The sequence below is a fragment of the Sphaerodactylus townsendi genome, linkage group LG15, assembly GCF_021028975.2.
Source record: "Sphaerodactylus townsendi isolate TG3544 linkage group LG15, MPM_Stown_v2.3, whole genome shotgun sequence".
Taxonomy (NCBI): Eukaryota; Metazoa; Chordata; class Lepidosauria; order Squamata; family Sphaerodactylidae; genus Sphaerodactylus; species Sphaerodactylus townsendi.
In genome coordinates, this window is record NC_059439.1 from 14851461 (window position 1) to 14872320 (window position 20860).

The following is a 20860-nucleotide window of genomic DNA, read 5'->3' on the forward strand; positions in this document are numbered from 1 at the left end:
AACAAGTGGATAGTTAAAATCGTACAAAATAAAAAGTTAAAATACAGATGGCGTCCGACTACTAAACTCCTCTAAGAGGGGAACAGTGGGCCTTAGTTGTTGCTAACGGGCACGGATATCAGCAGCTGGCCTCCCCAAAGGCCCGGTGGAATAGCTCAGTCTTACAGGCCCTGTGGAATTTGTTAAGGTCCCGCAGGGCCCGGACAGCTGGAGGGAGCATTCCACCAGGCAGGGGCCAGGGCTGTAAAAGCCCTGGTCCTAGTGGAGGCCAGCCGCATCTTGGATCCATGAATCCACGCACACAAAGTCTCTCTGGGGGATAAAACCTCAGAAATTGCCAGGAGGAACAGGTCTGGAATAAGGAGGAACAGTCTAGAATTTATTGTCGAAGGCTTTCATGGCCAGAATCACTAGGGGGTTGTGGGTTTTCCGGGTTGTATGTCTGTGTTCCAGTAGCATCTTCAGAGGATCTGAAGATGGCAGCCACAGATGCAGGCGAAACATCTGGAGATAATGCTACTGGAACACGGCCATACAGTCCAGAAATCCCACAACACCCTAGTCTGGAATTTGCTGGAGAAAGACAGCATTCTGGGAAGCCGGTGTGGGACTCAGAACTTCCTGTGCACTTTCATGGAAATAACTTTTGTGCCATGCATTTAAAAAACACACAACAAAGACAACAGTAAGATGCCAATACTTGGACTTCCAAATCAGTTTTTAGAAGGAAGCATCTTTCTTTCCTTTAAAACAGAAGAGTGGGGAGCCGGGTTTCAATGAGTGAAACTGGGTGTGGGGCTTGCAGGGTTAAATCCATTCTGCCCTTCCAGCTCAGCCCTAATCTGGATAGCAGCTGCGCATGCACAGTTTATTGTTTACAGACCGGTGGAGATCCATGATCTTTGTCACATCTGTTCTGGCCGTGAAGGCTGCCTTGGATGCCAAACAGAGAGGGAGTGAACTGTAACTTAAGCCGGAGGCCGCTACAGCACGGCAAAGACTATAAATGGGATTAAACGTAGCCATCTTCCACAAAAAAAACCCCCCATTCTGCCCCATATCCAACAGGCCTTTTTTACCTGGCATACTCTTCCCGTGCTCTGGAAGCTGCTGTCTCTTGGAAAAGCGAATTGTGGTGCTGGAAAAACTTATCGTATTTGTCCGAATCAGGAGCGGGGTAAATTCGGCGGTAACCCCCGATGTGTTTCTCCTCATATTTCTCTGCTTGCTTAAGCCAAGCTGCTCGGCAATTCTTGTATTCCTCGGCCCTGGTAAAAACCGACCAAGTACAACGGTTAAGTCCACAGTGGGAAATCTTTCCATTTTCAATCTTATACTTCCATTTTGGGTTCTTAAATCAGATCTCTCTGGTTTTGTGCCCAAGGAAATGGAGGTCAAAGGCAGAAGTGCGGCTCGCAATAGCTTTGCATACTTGTTTGCTTATTTTAACAGACACAGAAAATCTGAAAGCAAATCAGTGTTGTTAAAGTGCTATTCTGCTCTCTCCTGGCTGTCCTCTCACAGAGGTAGAAAATACCGGGCCGGGAGAAAAGGCCACCACGCTAGATCCCCTGCAGATGGGAATTCTGCCTCCTTGCTTCTGCTTAGTTCCCCAGTAGGGGGAAGTTGACAAGGGTCATTTCCCCACTCACCATTTGCTGTGTGCTATTCGCGTCAAATAACATGGGGGCCTGCCACATTCCCCACTACCTCAGCGGCGACCACACAGTGACCCCGATTCTGCCGCTCTCCCTCCTCCTCAGTGTGCGGCATTCCTGCTCCTGAATGGTCGAGCACCTTTTTGAAAACCCTGCGCCAAGCGCAGGGGAGTGGGGAAGCCGGGGGGGGGGGGCGGGGGAGGTGACTCCAGGTTTGATTTTCCTGCCACTGCTGGTGATGTAGAGCCATCCGTCCAATTAGGACGCGTGCAGCCTGGGTTTTTTTTTTAAAAAAAACCGCTTAAAATCCACGTCTGGACATCATTTTGAGCACACATGGGCATATTGTGTCTGCTCAAATTTACGTGGATTCCTCGGCAAAGCGTGGAGACGTTGATTCATCCTTTTCGCAATTAAAAAAAATCCCGCCCCAGCACAACGCAGCAGCCAATCAGGACAGCCCCTGAGCAGATCGTGGGGAGTCCTGCGTAGCTGCTGTGTGGCTGCCGCGTTCATTGGACCAAGGGGGAGGAGGCTGCAGTGGGGACCACGAACCCGCGCTCAAAAGGTCCCGCAGCAAAGGAAACCGCAGCTTATAACCTCCATTTTGTAAGTGGGGAAACGACCAAGAGCAGAAAAAAGAACCAGGAAGAAACCCTTCCTTTGGATCTCCTATATATGACCTTGGGCCAGTCACACACACTCAGCCTTGCCCCTGGCAAGTATTTGGATGGGAGACCAGGGATGCGACTCTTAGGCAGGCAATGGCAAACCACCTAGGAACATCTCGTGCCTTGAAAACCCTCTGGGGTTGCCCTAAGTCAGCTGTGACTTGATGGCAAAACAACAACAACAACAACAACAACAACCCTGCTCCATATGATATGGGGTTAAGCACAAAACTCCATATGGGGTTAAGCGCAAAAATGACATCTGGAAAACTATCAGTAGAAACCAGGATAGAGCTTCCTCACGCTGTGGGTTGGATTCAGGCAGCTATTTCACTCAACCTCACCCAGTTCCCCTCCTCGCTACAGGCCTCTGTTCCATATGGCATCTGTCCAGGTGTGTCTCACGATCCCTGGCTTAACGTTTTGGTAGCCAAAAGGGGACTCTTCCTTTTCCATCAGCAGAGGAACTGGATGGATCCAGATTCTTTGTCTGCCCAACATTTATTTTTGTTCCCTTTGTTCCCTTTATTTGTGCCCCCTCAGGCTGTCAAAGAAACCCACCAGAAGCAATGGTTGAAGAAGAACTACACAGCCTTCTAAAACGTTCCGTGCTCCTAAAGTTTCCTTATGTTCAAATGCAAGATTAATAGTGCACGCATTTCTGCTCCGACGAGTTCCCTTTCTGCAAAGTGGCTACTCTCACCACAGTGTTTCCAGGTGATGGGTTTTGTCCCCACACATCACGTTTTTTATGCAAAATCAGGGGAATGGTGAGGTGCATTTCTTGCACAGTCCTATGTGCTGGAACTGGCTAGCACAAGATGGAGAGCTTCGAGTGGCTTACAGCATAGGTGTCAAACTCGCGGCCCTCCAGATGTTATGGACTACAGTTCCCATCATCCCCTGCCAGGATGATGCAGGGGGTGATGGGAACTGCAGTCCATAACATCTGGAGGGTCGCGAGTTTGACACCTGTGCCTTAGAGCATTTAAGTACTGGCTGGACTATACACTATAACTCCAGTCCTTCAAGCCTAGTTTATCAGATGCTTACTGAATCACATGTCGAAGAGGGAGCAAGCTTGTTTTGGCCACCTCAGAAGCTAGGAAACACAGTGATGGATTCAAGGTGCAGGAAAAGATATTCCACCTAAGCATTAGGAAGAACTTTCTGACTGTCAGGGCTGTTTGACAGTGGAATTCACTGCCTCGGAGCATGGTGGAGACTCCTTTTTCGGAGGAGTGCTTTGATTGCGTGTTCCTGCATTGCATGAGTTGGACTTGATGGCCCTTGTGGTCTCTTCCAACTCTATGATTCTATCTAACTGGCTAGTTATAATCAAGAAGAAGATAAACTCTGTGGCCTATTGAGTCCTTTCATTCCTGTTCTGCTTCGGATGCTTACAGAAGCATAAAACATAGATTTTTGGAAATTTAGGCTCAAAATCTTATTTGTGCTGCCTCTAAGACATGCTCCCCATTGAGTCTGGAATCCCAAGCATACCAGGCCATATAACTGAATATCTTTCCCTCTTACAAAAACCGAGGCAGGGCAGAGCTTACACCAGGGGTAGGGAACCTGCGGCTCTCCAGATGTTCAGGAACTACAATTCCCATCCCTTAGCCTCTGTCCAGCATGTGCCCATTAATTGGCCATTGCTGGAGTAGAAAACTGATAGAAATATGGATTCCTAAGCTATCTGAGCCACATCTATTCCTAACTTCTACACTCTCGCTAGAGCTTTAAGGCTATGCTCCGCATATCCATGCCTATACTCTCTGGAAGATTCCAGAGAGTACCATATGCAGATTGTGATTCAGGCACAATTGAAACAGTACAGCATATTTTATTCTTCTGCTCATTCTATGTTGAGATTCGGGCTAAGTTCTTAACCTCTATTTTTGCACTGAGAGCCGACTCTCTGTTGTAGCTTTTACGTCCTTCTGATTAAATAGCCCTTCTGCAGATCTGTGTGAGAGGGTAGCTAGTTTCCTGCAGGGCGCTATAAACCTTTGCGTTGTCAGGAACAAGTGTTAATTTTAGGTATTGTAAAATATATAATATATGTATTTATCTAATTTTGTTTTCCACTCTGTTTTATATTACTTTTTAATCCTATTCAATGGTGTCTCCTTTTAATTATTATAATGAATTATATTTTTTTGATGCCAGTAAAGGTGTATGTATGTACGAGTTTTGTCCTGCTCTATTCCCTGCCTTTGCTGAATGCTCTGAAGTTCTTTTACAGTACCCAGAAAAATCTGGACAGTAGAGACACAGGCTGGGTCGGCCGCATGACTGTTTGTGCTGCTCCTATCCTCTGTCCAGACTGCTGCTGAATCTTACGGCATTGAACGCTTTCCGCTGCAACATGCCACATCTTCCATTGGAAACCTAGACCTGGCTACTTCAAAATCCCATCTCACGGAACCCCCTTCCCACTCTGCATTTTTTCAGCATATTCCACCAAAGTATCTTGGTAAGGGGAAGGGGAATAATATGACACAATTGAACCAATTCGGTTGTATTTTAGGAGATAAATAAACGCCCACCTGGATTTGCCGAGAGAAGAGAACACTTTTGCAGGGAAACAACACAGAGGAGGATAAAACTAAAGCAAAATGAAGCACAGGATGGCTGTATCCCCATAGCTTTAAACTGTGTTCTTTCCCCTCTCGGGTACATTGGCTAATTCATTTTAATTTACTTCCTTTTGGAGGGGAAAAACCACCCGCCTTGAGTTGGCTGGGTTTTTTTTTTAATGTGTGAGTTTTGCCTAGGCTATGAAGCTTGTGAAGGGCTGAGTTGTTATAATATACTGACAGTTTCCCAGCAAAAGAAATGGGGGGTCTGTTGTGATATCACGATATGTAGAGGTTGTCAGTTTAAGGCAGTGGGGAAAGAGGAATACCCGGCATGAGATGGATTGATTCTATAAAGGAAGCCACGGCCCTCGGTTTGCCAGATCTGAACAAGGTTGTTAACGATAGGACATTTCGGAGGACACTGATTCATAAGGACACCAGGAGTTGGAGGCGACTTGGCTGTGCTTATCACACAGAAAGACGCTGTGGAGGGTATGGAAACACCAAATGCACGCCGGCCTCTTTTCTTGGCAGCAACTGTGCATGTGTTCCAGAATCGAATTCTCACAAAAAAAATTGCCAGGTATTGCGCTGGTTACACTTGCTAATTGAGCTGTTTCTGAGAATTATATCATTTTATACTTCTGTGACACTCCTATTTACAAAGGGATACTGAACGAACGGGGAGTTGAATCCAAAATATAGTACGATGCCACTTTGAACTATGTACACAACCCCCAGAAGAGCTCACACCTCGATTCCCGATTACGGCACTGCTTGAAAAGTCTTTCTTTTCCTCGCCGCCTCTCTTCTTCCAAGACTTTCCGCTTGTCGCAGGCTCCCAAGTTTATCAGAACCAGAGTGTCATACAGGAGTTGGTCTTTCACTTCTGTGTCGAGCCACGAATCGGTACTGAAGCTCGGAGAATGATTCACCTGCAATAACGGGGATTCAGCCTGTTTGCATTCACTGTGATTTCAAATATAAGAGTCATTAGAAATCACAACTGGAGAAATATGCTGAAATCAGTTTCCTTCTGCTTCCAGTGTTGAAAACAGTGCTCACATTTCTAGAACATTCCGGGCACATTCCCACAAACATCGACTACAAGGGCCATAATTTATAATAGCTGTATACACAGATTTTGACTGTGGTAGTCCAGTCTTCTACACAAATTCCCCAATATTTAAGCTTGAAAAACTTCCTGATGTAGTCCCTGTTTGGTATTGACTGGGAATAAGATGATATTGGAGGTTTCTTAACTTGCATTTTAACCATTGGGCTCTTCTGGGCCTTCAATCTTGTTATTTATTTTTTTTAACAGTAGTATTAACTACTAACTAAATTTTGAAGACTAGAACAAGGAATAATTTAAGCATTCCATAGAAGTCTATGACCAAGAACCGTGTTTGGATAAAATACTTTTCAGAGGCAGACTACTACAAATTCAATATTTTTGCAGATGGGAGAAGGGAAGATGACTTAAAATGCAGCATGAAAACAACATATTCTGGTTTGCTTATCCAAATGACAGCAAAATGCCTTTTATGTCCTGAAATAAGAGGTAAATAAAGAAACTGGCCATGAAAAGAACAAATATTAGATGATGGCTGAAAAATAATACACTACTTTGAACTATACGAAATCCACTGGGAACATTTACTTCTAAAGGACAACCAACTGGGACAAGATCTAAGAAAGAGATCTGAATTATGGTTTGTCATTTCTTTCTTTTAATGTTGGGATCTATATCAAATAGAACGGATGCTTTTATAGCCATCAAATTTATATTTGTAATTATAATGGAAATAACTTGATGGCTTTCTTTGTCTTTTATGTACTCTTTTGTTAGGTGAAAGCCCTGAATAATAAACTTTAAACTGAAAATTGTAATGAGTATTTTATTTGATCGGTTTGAACCTGAATAATACTGACAGCTAACACTGATATCTCCCTCATCTCTCAGTACAAGTTTAAAAAAAACCCCTAAACACGTGAGAGCAATTGACAATGGATAGACAAGAGACTTAAGAGAGGAAACAGAAGAAGGAGGGTTGGTTTTTTATACCCTACTTTTCTCTACCTTTAAGGAGTGTCAAAGCAGATTGCAATTACCTTACCTTCCCCTCCCCACAACACACACTTTGTGAGGTAGGTGGGGCTGAGGGAGTTCGAAGAGAACTGTGACTGGCCCAAGGTCACCCAGCAGGCTTCATGTGTAGGAGAGGTCAAAATAACCTGGCTCACTAGAGTACAGTCCACCACTCATGTGGAAAAGTAGGGAATCAAACCCAGTTCTCTAGATTAGGGTCCATCACTCTTAACCATGCCGGCTCTTTTTCATACAGTACACAATCAGTCTAGAGCCAGTAAAGTGTAGTTAGTGAGTTAGACTAGTCAACTGGCTGTACGGGAGGGCCAGGTTTGAATCCCCCTTCTGCCGTGGAAGCTTGCTGGGGGACGTTACCTCCGCCTCAAATAACACACAGGGTTGTTGTGAGGATAAAACGGAGAGAAGGAAAACAAAGTAAACTCCTATGGATCCCTCAGTGGAGAGGAAGGCAGGGTATAAGTGAAGTCAGCAAATAAATATGACACTAATCCCCACAATAAACACAAAGCCTGCCCTAAATGGCTTGAATTAGATGAAGCCTAGGTCCGGCAGCAGGCAAAAGGACAGCCTCCGCTTCCAGACAAGGGATGCTGCTTTGATTTTCCAAATCATCCTGTGTTGTTGATCTTCAGTATCAGCAACACAGGATGAGTCCTGCTGGGGCTTCTCTGTGGAATGCGGCTGATCGGCCTCCCAAGAGGAACCAGATCCAACATTGCAGCTTTCAAACTTGGCAGTGTTCCTCTTCTTAGTCCTCACAGGAGATTTATTTTATGCAGCCAGATGACTACCCTCCCGATAGATGCTTCCAATGTACAAGGGTACGGTTGGGGACTGGGAAAGGAAAAAAGGGGGGGGGAGGGCAGGAAAAGGTGCCATTCCCTGTAGTCTGACACCCTCTGCTGGTCATCCACATGACTGGAAGAGTAGTCATAGGGCTACATTTCTAGAGAAAGCAAAAAAAAAAGACAGAAGAAAGTGGAAAGGTAGAGAGAAAGGCCCCTTCCGCACATGCAAAATAATGCACTTTCCATCCACTTTTACAATTGTTTGCAAGTGGATTTTGCTATTCTGCCCAGTAAAATCCAGCTTCAAAATGCATTGAAAGTGGATTGAAAGTGCATTATTCTGCAGGTGTGGAAAGGGCCAAAGAGGAGGGGAGGGAACCAGAGGTGGGATCCAGCAGGTTCTCACTAGTTCCCGAGAGTGGGTTACTAATTATTTGTGTGTGCCGAGAGGGGGTTACTAATTGGGTCTGCTTTTCCGTTAGAAATTCCATTAGGTCCAAAAATCATAAAGTCCTGTTGTTTCCTATATGTGGCTAGTTTAAGCAGAAAGGGTGAAAGCGGGATAATTCTCCCCTGTTGGGCTGTTTTAAAAACATGTTTTAGAAAGTATGGTAAAGTTCCTTGTTTAAGGAAAGAGTATCCTTCTTTTAAGATTTCCTAGAAACAAAAAATTAAGTGTGTTGAAATTATATGGAAGTACCATTTGACAGGCAGTCAATTAGAGGAGAAGTAGTTGTTTCTGTTGGCGGTAGACGATAGGACTTGCTACAATGAGTTTAAATTATGGACAGAAAGATACCAGCTGGAAATTAGGAACTTTTTTTTACAGTAAGAGTTTTTTACAGTAACAGAGAAATTATTAATGCCCCGTCCCTGGAATGCCCGGCCACGCCCCCGTTGTGCCCCACCCAGCCCCATTAGCGCTATGCCACTGTTTGAATCCCACCACCATGGGAACCTGATACTAAAATTTTTGGATCCCACCACTGGAGGGAACATACTCTGAACCAGATGGATATCTGCAAAATCTTACTGGCCTCTAAGGGGCTACTGGAATCCAGCTTTTCTACTGCAGAGCAAGACAGCTATCCTCCTAAAACTGAAGATAACCTAGGGGGCCATTTGCTTTGTACCAAACATACCTCAAGCAACCATGGTTTGAGTTTGTGATCCAGTAAAATATCAAACCCCAAGATCTCGAAGCAAGCGCTTCCCATGGTGTGGTTGGGGAAACAGGTGAGATAGTTATGTTTGATGATGGGATAGGCTGATATCAGGGTTTTCACCACCACCTCTTCGATGTCCTTCCATATCGGTTCGATTTCGTAGCCATTTTCCTCCATGTGCTTATTAAAGGTAGAGAGCTTCCTTAAAACAGGCAATGCGGGTGGAAAGGAGGGAGAAAAAGAAAGACACTCTAGACTTACACTTTTAACTTGTTTTTAAGTATGCTGTTTTAACTCGACGGCAGGCATAAACACAAACATAAACCATATGCACACTGCTGTACAGTCCCACTTCACTTACATGAATGTGGAACAGCTTACAGGGATCGTTTCCCCACTCACCATTTGCTGCGTGCTATTCACGTCAAATAATGCGGGGGCCTGCCGCATTCCCCACTACCTCAGCGGTGACCAAGCAGTGACCCTGATTTTGCTGCTCTCCTTCCTCCTCAGCGCGCAGCATTCCTGCTCCTGGATGGTCGAGCACCTTTTTGAAAACCCTGCACTGAGCGCGGGGGAGTGGGGAAGCCTGGGGAGGTGACTCTGGGTATGATTTTCCTGCCACTGCTGGTGACATAGAGCCATCCGTCCAATTAGGACGCGCGCAGCCTGGGTTTTAATTTTTTAAAATTTTAAACGCTTAAAATCCACGTCTGGACATCGTTTTGAACGCACATGGGCATATTGTGTCTGCTCAAATTTACGTGGATTCTTCAGCAAAGCGTGGAGACGTTGATTCGTCCTTTTCACAATTAAAAAAAATCCTGCCCCAGCACAATGCAGCAGCCAATCAGGACAGCCCCTGGGAGGATCGTGGGGAGTCCTGCGTAGTTGCTGCGCGGCTGCCGCATTCCTTGGACCAAGGAGGTGGAGGCTGCAGTGGGAACCATGAACCTGCGCTCAAAAGGTCCTGCAGCAAAGGAAACCGCAGCTTATGACCTCCATTTTGTAAGTGGGAAAACGACCAGGATTGTATTTCCAATCAATAAAGTGGATCAGAACTCCCCGAACAACAACAGTGAGCAAAAATAGCATGGGAAGATATAAGCTTTTGCAATTCTATAAACATTCATATACTACATACACAAAAGGCAAGAGCCGATTTGTAGTGGCTGGAGTGTTTCCACATGGGGACAGGACCCCGTTGTGCCCTCAATGGTCCACATGGGGGTACTCTTTGTGGTGCATTTGTGCCTGCCGTTTCCTCCTGCATGCCACTGCCAGTTTTTGTTGGCCCTTAAAAAATAAGCCAATTGCTAAAGCATACAACCAAATTAAAATAACGCCAGCAAGTAAAATAAAGACAAGGTTGAAGGCGAGGAGAAGATGGCAGGCGCAGGGGAGTGTGCAGGGGAAGAGGCACCAGGTTTGGGTTAGAAGGCTCAGAACTTGCCTGTCCACACTATAGCCGAACCAATCTTTCCAAAAGGAATGAAATAAAGCAGATCTGTGAAATACCAGAGTAAATTGGGCAGACAGGTGCCAGCTGGCTATTAGGAAAAGAATTACAGTAAGACTAATTCAGCATTGGAATTGCCTGCCCACGGAGGTGGTGAGATTCCCCTAAATGGAAGTCTGCAAGCAGGAGCCGGACAAACACTTGTTAGGGGTGTTTTAGACTGATCCTGCATTGAACAGGGAATCAGGCTACATTGCCTCTATGGCCCTTTCCAACTCCATGATTCTATGATTCTAAGCAGGCCGAAACAATGAAAGGATAAATGTTGCTATAAGACATCTCGTGAGTGTTCCCAAATTGTCCACTCCAGCTTGAGAGCCAGGGCAGAGAAAATCCTCCAGGATCTGGTATGATCTGAAGGAGAAGAAGACGAAGAAGACGAAGAAGACGAAGAAGAAGGGGAGGAGGAGGAGGATTTATATCCCCCCTTTCTCTCCTGCAAGGAGACTCAAAGGGGCTTACAAAGTCCTTACCCTTCCCCCCTCACAACAAACACCCAGTGAGGTAGATGGGGCTGAGAGAGCTTAGAAGAACCATGACTAGCCCAAGGTCACCCAGTTGGTGTGTGTTGGAGTGTACAGGCTAATTTGAATTCCCCAGACAAGCCTCCACAGCTCAGGCGGCAGAGCGGGGAATCAAACCCGGTTCCTCCAGATTAGAGTACACCTGCTCTTAACCACCACACCTTCTGCAGATTCCCCATGAACAAAATGGTGATGTTATTAGTCACCCCCAAGGAGATGGGTATTGGGAGGCACCAGGGAATACAGCTAACCCACTTGGGGATGGGGGCTAAAACCCGGGTTGTGGGGGCGGGGAACTTGGATGGATCCCAATCCTAATGCAGATCTGCTCTGCATTTCTTCCCCCAAACCCGGGTTTGTCGAGAATCGCGTTATGTGCGATTCTTTTGTTTTAACACAGCTGACAGCCATGGCTGAGCAAATGACTGTAGATGTGAGCTGCATTAAAACAAGAGAATCTCACATAACCGGATTCTCAAAAAACCCTTCCCCAGCTCTCTTCTGCGAAGCCACACAGGGGAAATGTGCTGTATCATGGCCCGGGGTTGGTCCTGCTTGCCTGCAATGTGGGGGGGGGGGGGGAAGGCAGGCAGGGAAGTAAACAAAAAGTGCCTACATGTGAATGCGCATGCCCCTGCCAACGCGCTGGCTGTCCACGGGACAGGCAGCCATGCGAAGGTCCCAGGGCTATGCCGGGTTCGTTAATCCTGGCTGAAACCCGCTCAGAATTTGCTGTGTGGAAAGGGCCTATAAGAACATAAGAACATAAGAACAAGCCAGCTGGATCAGACCAGAGTCCATCTAGTCCAGCTCTCTGCTACTCGCAGTGGCCCACCAGGTGCCTTTGGGAGTTCACATGTAGGATGTGAAAGCAATGGCCTTCTGCGGCTGTTGCTCCCGAGCACCTGGACTGTTAAGGCATTTGCAATCTCAGATCAAAGAGGATCAAGATTGGTAGCCATAAATTGACTTCTCCTCCATAAATCTGTCCAAGCCCCTTTGAAAGCTATCCAGGTTAGTGGCCATCACCACCTCCTGTGGCAGCATATTCCAAACACCAATCACACGTTGCGTGAAGAAGTGTTTCCTTTTATTAGTTCTAATTCTTCCCCCCAGCATTTTTCCAGTAGATACCCCTGGTTCCTAGTATTGTGAGAGAAGAGAGAAAAATTTCTCTCTGTCCCAGCAGTACCCAATGCACAATTTTATAGACTTCAATCATATCCCCCCTCGGGCGTCTCCCTCTCCCAGAGCTAAAGAGTCCCAAGCGCTGCAGCCTTTCCCTCATAAGGAAGGTGCTCCAGTCCCCTCAATCATCCTCGTTGCCCTTCTCTGCACTTTTTCTATCTCTTCAATATGCTTTTTTTGAGGATGAAAGCAGGTGACCAAGAGACTGAACTTTTAATTACTCCAAGTGTGAATTACAGCACCAGTGCTTTATATAAGGGCATGATGACAATCTTTGCAGTTTATTATTATCAATTCCTTTCCTGATTATCCCTAGCATAGAGTTTACCTTTGTCAAAGCTGCCATACATTGAGTTGACATTCCCATGGAACTATCAATTAAGGCGTAAAATCCCTTTCCTGGTCTGTGACTGATAGCACTGACCCCTGTAAGCGTGTATGTGAAGTTTGGATTTTTTGCCCCTATGTGCATCACTTTGCATTTTGCTACATTGAACTGCATTTGCCATTTCTTAGCCCACTCACCTAATTTATCAAGGTCCGCTTAGAGCTCCTCGCAATCCTTTGTGGTTCTCACCACCCTACATAATTTGGTATCATCTGCAAACTTAGCCCACCACGCTACCCACCCCTACTTCCAGGTCATTTATGAATGGAGTTAAAGAGCACTGGTCCCAATCTCACGGGGATCCTTGGGGGACACCACTCCCCACATCTCTCCATTGTGAGAATTTCCCATTTACACCCACTCTTTTGCTTCCCTGTTTCTCAACCAGTTTTTAATCCATAGGAGGACTTCCCCTCTTATTCCCTTCATTGCTGAGTTTTCTCAATGAGTCTCTGGTGAGGAACTTTTGTCAAAAGCCTTTTGGAAATCCAAGTAGACAGCAAATGTCCACTGGTTCCCCCTTATCCACATGCCTATTTACATCCCATCAAAGAACTCTAGTAAGTTTGTAAGACAGGATTTACCTCTGCAAAAGCCATGCTGACTCTTTCTCAGCAGGTCTTGCTTTTCTACATGTTTTATAATTTTATCTTTAATGACAGATTCTACTAATTTACCAGGAACAGATGTCAAACTGACTGGCCTGTAATTTCCCGGGTCCCCCCTAGATCCTTTCTTAAAGATTGGTGTGACAGTGGCCATCTTCCAGTCTTCAGGGGATGGAGCCTGATTTCAGGGATAAGTGGCATATTAAAGGTAGGAACATCCAGCAATTTCGTAGCAGAGCTCCTTTAGGGGAACTCTTGGGTGAATACAATCTGGGCCAGAGGATTTGGTAGCATTTAGTTTATCAATGGCTGCCAAGAGACTTCTTCCTTGTCTACCACACTATCTTAGTTGGTTCTCCCGGATTAGCCCTCCTAAGAAGCTTGGTTCAGGTGCAGGAATGTTCCTCACCTCCTCTTGGGTGAGAGCCAGGATGCAAAGAATTCATTCAGCTTTTCTGCAATCTCCCCTGTCATCTTTTAGCACACCCTTTGTTCCTTTGTCATCCTAACGGGCCTTGAGATTTCCTTGCTGGCTACCTGCTTTTGATGTACTTGAAGAACTTCGGTACATTGTTGCTGAAGATGCTTGATGTTCACAGCCATGCGTTCCCTCATAATCCTTTTTTGCCTCCCCTTACAGCTAACTTGCTTCTCTTTTGCCACCATTTGTGTTCTCTCTGGTATTCTTTATCAGTTAGAGTTGGACTTCCATTTTTCTAAAAGACATCTTTTTTTCCCTAATAATTTCCTCAAAAGCGTCCCCTTGGTAACCATGGTGGCTTTCTTTTGGACACAAGTACCTTTCCTAACCTGTGGAACCACGATTTCGAAGTTGAGGAAAGCTTTTAAGACTGTGTTTTTAAATAACCTCCAAGCATCTTGGACATTTTTGACTCTCTTGATTTTCCCTTTCAGCTTCCTGCTTACTATCCCCCTCATCTTTGAGAAATTTCCCTTTCTGAAGGTGAATGTAGCAACTACATTAGTAGTTGTCACTTGTTAAGCATGCAGGGCCACAAATCTAATAACATTGTAATTGCTATTCCCTCTCGGCTCATATAACGCAGACTTCCCTTGCCTGGAGTCCTGGGTCCCACATAGAATTAGATCTAGGGATCACATCTCCCCTGGTTGGTTCCTACAACCATCTGCTCTAAACCACAGTCGGTTTAGCATATCCAGGAATGTTCTCTCCCTTACTATGACCTGAACATGCATTTTTTCCAGTTTATATGGGGATAGTTAAAATCGCATTATTACATTACCCGCGACATTTTTGCTTTTGATGGCCTCTCTAATTTCTTTTTTCCATCTCAGAGTCCTCTTGTGCTTGCGCTTTGGTCAGGGGGACGATAATATATTCCCTAATGTTAAACTATGCTTCACCCCTAATTATTGATATCCACAGTGCTTCTGTAGAGAATTAAGCTCCCCCTGCATTGTCTATTTTATGTGACACTATACTCTCTTGCTTTGATGTAGAGGGCCACCCCACTGTCAATACGCCCTGTCCTATCCCTTCCTGTAGAGCCTGTAACCTGGGATAACAGCATCCCACTGGTTCTCCTCGGTCCACCATGTCTCTGTGATGCCCACTATATCAATGTCCTCCTTCAAAGAGCTCTGTACTCCAGCTCCCCCATTTTAGGTGGTATGCTTCTACTATTAGCATAGAGACACTTGTATACTCTGTCTCTGTCCCCTAACTACAGGATTTATGTGTTTTGCCCTCTAGCCTTTTGTAGACACTATCACTTATCACATTGCTATGTTTCCTCCCTTGTATGTGGTTGATTTAAAAAAACCTCCTTCTCTGTCTGCATCCCCATGGACTCCTGTATTCAGAACCGCAGTCACCTAAACTCATGTCGGCTTTCCCCCAGGAATCAGGTTAAAAGCTGTTCTGCCACCTTTTTTAATGTTGAGCGTATGTGGCATGGTTCCCTCTTTGGTTAAGATGAAGCCCGTCCCTTTTGTACAGATACTGCCTTATCCCAAAAGGTTCCCCAGTTCCCTGACAAATCCCAAACCCTCTGCCTTGCACCACCTTCTCATCCATTTGGGATTCCCTGTATCTCCGCTTGCCCTAGCTTCGCCCTGTGATGGAGACAGGTAGCATTTCAGAGGGAATGCCACCTTGGGGGGTCCTGGATTTTTAACTTTTTCCCTAGCAGCCTAAATTTAACCAGGAGACCTCCCGGCTACATTTCCCAATGTCATTTGGGTACCAATGTGGACCACAACTGCGGCGCTCCCACCCAGCACTGTCTAACAGCCTATCTAGGCGTGGCGTGACATCCATAACCTTGGCACCAGACGGAGCAAGGTCACCATCCCCGGTCATCACGCCTGTCACTAGGCCAACTCTCTATATTCCTGATGGTCGAATCACCCACTACAAGGAGGCCCCACCTCCCCGAGGGGTATCCTCAGTCGCGAGGAAGATAGCTGATCACCAGTTAAGGAAGGGATCCCACCTAGGGGAGCATCTTCCCCCACCTCAGACTGGCACCCTCTGTCACCCAGACTCTCATTCTCCATGACATCTGAAGAGATGTCACCCAGGAGAGTGGGACCCGGCTGCTAGGTCCCTGAAAGCCTTGTTTGTTGCCCTCTCTGCCTCTCTCAGCTTCTGCAGGTCTGCAACCGTGGCTTCAAGGAGAGCAGGACACGTTCCTTCAGGGTGCCAGGAACTCATTCGATACAGCGAGGAGGCACTTGCGACTTCTGGCCTAGTGGCAGATAATGGTCATACATGTGACACTCAGTGCAAAACACTGGCAAAACCCCATCCCCCTGCTGGCTTCCTGCCTTCATATCTACTTTTGTTTAGATATTTAGATATTAAACTTTTAGTCAGTGCCCCTTGGAATATCTGTACCTACTATCCCTCAAAGAAATGTCCTTATTAATTAATTGAAAATTTTATTTATTTTTAAAGAAAAAAGAAAGAAATTGCGCAGCCGCTTGGCGCTAGCCGCTAGTTCCAGAGACTGAACTAGAGACTGAATGACTCACCTCAGGAGCCCCACCTTTAGTAGCCCAGGACAAAGAGTAACCTCTGTTAACCCCTGTTAAGCCCCACCTCCAGCAGTCTCAGCTCCTAGTAGCCTTAAGGAGAAAAAGAGATAACCCCTGCAAACCCCTGTTAAAAATACACTGTTTTAAAAGATGTGGCTTTGAGAAAAGCCCTCCAAAATGAACACCAGAGTCACTCTGTTCTTCCTGGCCCAGATGCCTTGTCCACATGGCCCAGATGCCTTGGCCTATGAGATTGAAGTGAAGGTTGTGAATAATACTTTGCAGCTAATATTGCATCTGCTAGCTTGCAACCAGCACAATTGTTTAGGGTAATTCAGCAATTAACTGCCCTATCAGACAGACCTCAGAATATTAGAGATTTGGTTGTGACTGTTTGGCAAGCTTTTTTTGCAAATAAAGTCTTATTTGTCCGGACCTTCCAATTTTGATGCAGAAAGTATGCTGGAGGCCTCTTGTGCATCCTCTGGTCCTGTGTCGGACCACTTCAGCCTGCTCTCCCAGGATGATGCAGACAGAGTCCTCAGGGCTATGAAGCCCGCCACATGCCTTTTGGACCCATACCTATCCCAGCTGGTGAAAGCCAGGGGGATGTGGTGCAGAATATCATAAATCTTTCCCTAAGTTCAGGGATCTTCCCTGAGAGGTTTAAGGAGTCCATGGTGAAACTGATCTTGAAAAAACATTGATGGATCCTCCAGATCCTTCAAGTTACAACCCAGTGCAGACTCTTTCGTTCCTGGGCCAGGTAATTGAGACAGTGGTTGTGGAGTAGCTCCAGAGGTTTTTGAATGAGATATCACAGAGGTGGGATCCAGCAGGTTCTCACCAGTTCCTAAGAATGGGTTACTAATTATTTGTGTGTGCCAAGAGGGGGTTACTAATTGGGTCCGATTTTCCATCTCTACGCCCTCGCCTCCCCGAGAGGCATACTGCCTTTGAACATGAAGGTTCCATATAGCAATTGCAACTAATAATGTAACTCCCTGAACTGGGTTAATCCCTTTCAGGTACTGCAATTCGTTGATTCTCAATCTTTCGTACCTTTTATCTCACCAGTCTCTATCAACGAACCTGTGTGTTTCACCATTGCTGTGTTCAGATTTGTGAGTGGGGGCATTTTCTATAATGTGATGATGATTTAGAAATGACCCGGTGCAAAAAAATTTTGGGGGGTCATGGTGGGGTGGTTGCCCATGGGGGAGCATCCAACTCAGGTTTTGCTCAGGGCTCAGGTTTGCCTCTGCCCCCTTTGCTGCCCCCTAACCCTAACCTGTTACTAAAATTTTTTGGATCCCACCACTGGATATCAGTCCTGGATCCTTTCCAGTCCAGCTTTCACGCTGGCCACGGAGTAGAAACAACTCTGACTACCCCCAAAGATGACGTTTGGAGACACCTGGACCAAGGTGGGGCAGCATTGCTGATTTTTGTTAGATCTATCAGCAATGTTCGATTTGGTTGATTCTTCTTCTTATGCAACTCTGCAGGGCCTGTAAGGCAGAGTTGTTCCACCAAGCGTACTGTTGAGGCAGCCTTAGTACTTAGTACCTTAGTACCATTAGGCAGCCTCCTTTCTTCTCTCGCCATTTTCGCATCTGGCTATTATTGAGTTTATTCCACCCCTTACAGGACTGTTGTATCTTCCCCATCTGGACAAAATAGCTGCAATTTACTGAATGTTATTTGTTGGAATGTTTTAATTATATTTAGACTTTCCTATTCAGTCCTAGTTTTCTACTTATGGGAGATTACTAATGTAGGGGAGCTTTGAAAAATACAGCCCCTCACCTGAGTCGGAAATGGTAAAGCCATTCTACCATCTCTGCACTCTGTCACCTCATTATCACCTAATTCTGCCGCTTGTGTAGACGACACATTAGCTCTCATTTTAAAGTGTCAACAAAACCTGGTGGCACTAAAAATTAATTCCCTAAAGCCTAAACGGAGCTGGAAACATGTGTGTCAAGTACCACCAAGTCACAGCAGAATTATGGCAGCCCAGTAGGGTTTTGGGGGCAAGTGTGTAATTCTGATGGCCTTCTGTTGCTTTCCTGCACATAGTGACCCTGGCATTCCTTGGCGGTCTCCCATCCAAACCCTATCCAGGCTCAATCCTGCTTAGCTTCTGATATCTGATGAGATCAGGCTAGCCTGTGCCACCCAGATCAGGACTAGGAGCTGAAAATACCCTGTTTTCCCGAAAATAAGACCTATCCCAAAAATAAGCCCTAGCATGATTTTTCGGGATCTTTGGAGGATGCTTGAAATATAAACCCTACTCCAAAAATAAGTCCTAGTTATAGATTCCCCAGCAAAGCTGATCTGGTGATGTGGGGAGCACAAAATCATGGAAAAAAATAAGACTTCCCCTGAAAATAAGCCCTAACGCAGTGGTTCTCAACCTTCCTAATGCCACAACATTAATTAATTAATTTAATTAATTTAATACAGTTCCTCACGCTGTGGTGACCCCCAACCATAAAATTGGTATACATAAAATATAAAAGGTCATTTTCTGATGGTCTTAGGCAACCCCTGTGAAAGGGTCGTTCGACCCCCAAAGGCGTTCCGACCCCCAGGTTGGGAACCACTGCCCTAATGAATCTTTTGGAGCAAAAATTAATATAAGATCCTGTCTTATTTTGGAGAAAATATGGTAGCTCTACATTTTATTTATGTATTTATTGTTTATTTATTTATTTTATTATTAGACTTATTATACTGCCCACCCCCAAAGGGCTCTGGGCGGTGTACAAAAGATGAAAACACCATAATATTACAACGATTAAACCATAAATAATCAACCACTGCATAATTAAAACATGACAGATGGCGACTCAACATATAATCTCCTAACGGGCGCAGAGGTGACAGTAACCTGCTACAGTGGCTGCTACAGTGATATGCAGTAGCCCACTACAATGGCATGCAGGGGAGTGCCTTTCTCTAACATAAAGGTTTGAAAGCTGAACTCCAAAACTGAACTCCTTAGAGAAGTTCAACAGCACAAGGATAGAGAGTAAGCAGGCATTGATCTGGGCAGATGGCTATTGTAGAGCGTTGAGGGGGGGTCGATTGGACTCTTCCGGCTTGTTTATTGATCTACCCTACCACAGACTTTGTTTTGGACTGCAACTGCAAGTCTAGCCAGCATTGCTGATATTTGATTCTCTTACTGGGAAAGCATGCTAATGCTACGGAAAAACAGGCGGGTAAACCGAGCGTTTTGCCGCAGTGGGCCGAACGCTGCAGAAGAGCGGCAGCCACCAGATTAATAAGGAGTCGATGATCAACAGCAGCGGCAACAAAAAAAAAATAAAGCCAAGGAGAGCTGGGGAGGGGGAGGGGAATCGAGACGGCAATAATTAGATCCAACTGACCGTTCCATGCAAGATTTAGAGAGGCGGCTAATTACGCCCACTGAAAACAATAAAAACAGAGGGCGGCAATCCAGCAATTCCATTTGCAACAAATTCATTTGTATTTCCTTCAGGGGGGGATAAATCCAGGCTCCTCTCGCCTGCTCCAGGTCCCCTGCTGTTACTCATCTGAGCTTTTTAAATGATTTATTCCACCTAATGATGGAGAAGACACCGCGAGCCGACCGAATCCGGAGAAATGTTTCCTAAACACGTATGAAACGGCCGTAAAGATTCATGACAAGAGGCCCACCGGCGTCCCCCCAGCTGTGATTATTTGGGAAAACATTCTGTACCTCTTGCTACCAGAATCGTCGTCTCGCACAAAATTAGCGCTGTGTTTGTTAATTGAATAATTAGTCAGGTGCATGCAGACGTCGTCCTGTAAATAATTAAACAAACAAGCAGGTTATGAGGCTAGAGAGATTTCAGCCTCCCTTCTGTTCTTCTTTTCTTCTGAACTGGGGGTGGGGGGAGACTGTTGATGTCAGAGGAAAAGGCACCTATACTTGACTGGAGAGTCTGCAAATGAACTGGATGGCCTTCATAACCCTTTCAGATCTAGGAGTGCTTTGATTTCCTTCTGCATTCATTCAGAATAACTTATGCCAGGAAAGCAACATCAGAATCATAGATCTGAGAGGGATAGAAAGCCACCTGATCTGCTCAAGCGCTTCATAAAACACAGGCGCCCAGGGCCAAAACTGAATCGAACCCTACTTCATAGTGAGCTTGATTACTATTGGCCTGCGGGTTTCTCTAAGAACAAAAGAAAGGAGTGCAGGCTATTTTAACTGAATCACAGACCCTGTTAACTGGCTACAGTGTGGGATTTCCTTATGGCCATCTAAGCATTTGTTCCGTTTTGTATGCCAGTAAAGGTTTTGTATTTGTTCAGGCTCCACCTATACATTATAAAGCATTATAAAGAACAACATGAAGACTTTGTGTCATATACACAATGGAAGTTTTGTGCCTCTCAGACCAATTCTGGGAGGCTCTTCTTCATTTGTGACACCCAAGCACAGGGAGAAGGGTCTTTATCTTCCCTCCAAATTGTTCTCCACTTCCACAAATCATCCCACAGAACTGCTATTGGCTCTGATGTGAAACCATGTAAGTAATGTGATTTTCACAACATTTCCAGTAGTGACCATGTGGAGCTGCTTACAGATGCAAAAACAATATGGG

General features: G+C 45.5%; 1 protein-coding gene across 1 annotated transcript in view; it reads right to left on the reverse strand.

The window, feature by feature from the left end:
- The window catches only part of TTLL6 (tubulin tyrosine ligase like 6), a 62938-nt gene that overhangs the window by 15851 nt on the left and 26227 nt on the right, over positions 1–20860 (reverse strand). Inside the window, exons 10-13 of the mRNA XM_048516383.1 lie at positions 19966–20051; positions 8958–9183; positions 5668–5849; positions 1080–1268 (exon numbers count right to left, since the gene is read on the reverse strand). Coding sequence (XP_048372340.1) covers positions 1080–1268; positions 5668–5849; positions 8958–9183; positions 19966–20051 — 683 coding nt within the window. The remainder of the gene's footprint in view (positions 1–1079; positions 1269–5667; positions 5850–8957; positions 9184–19965; positions 20052–20860) is intronic.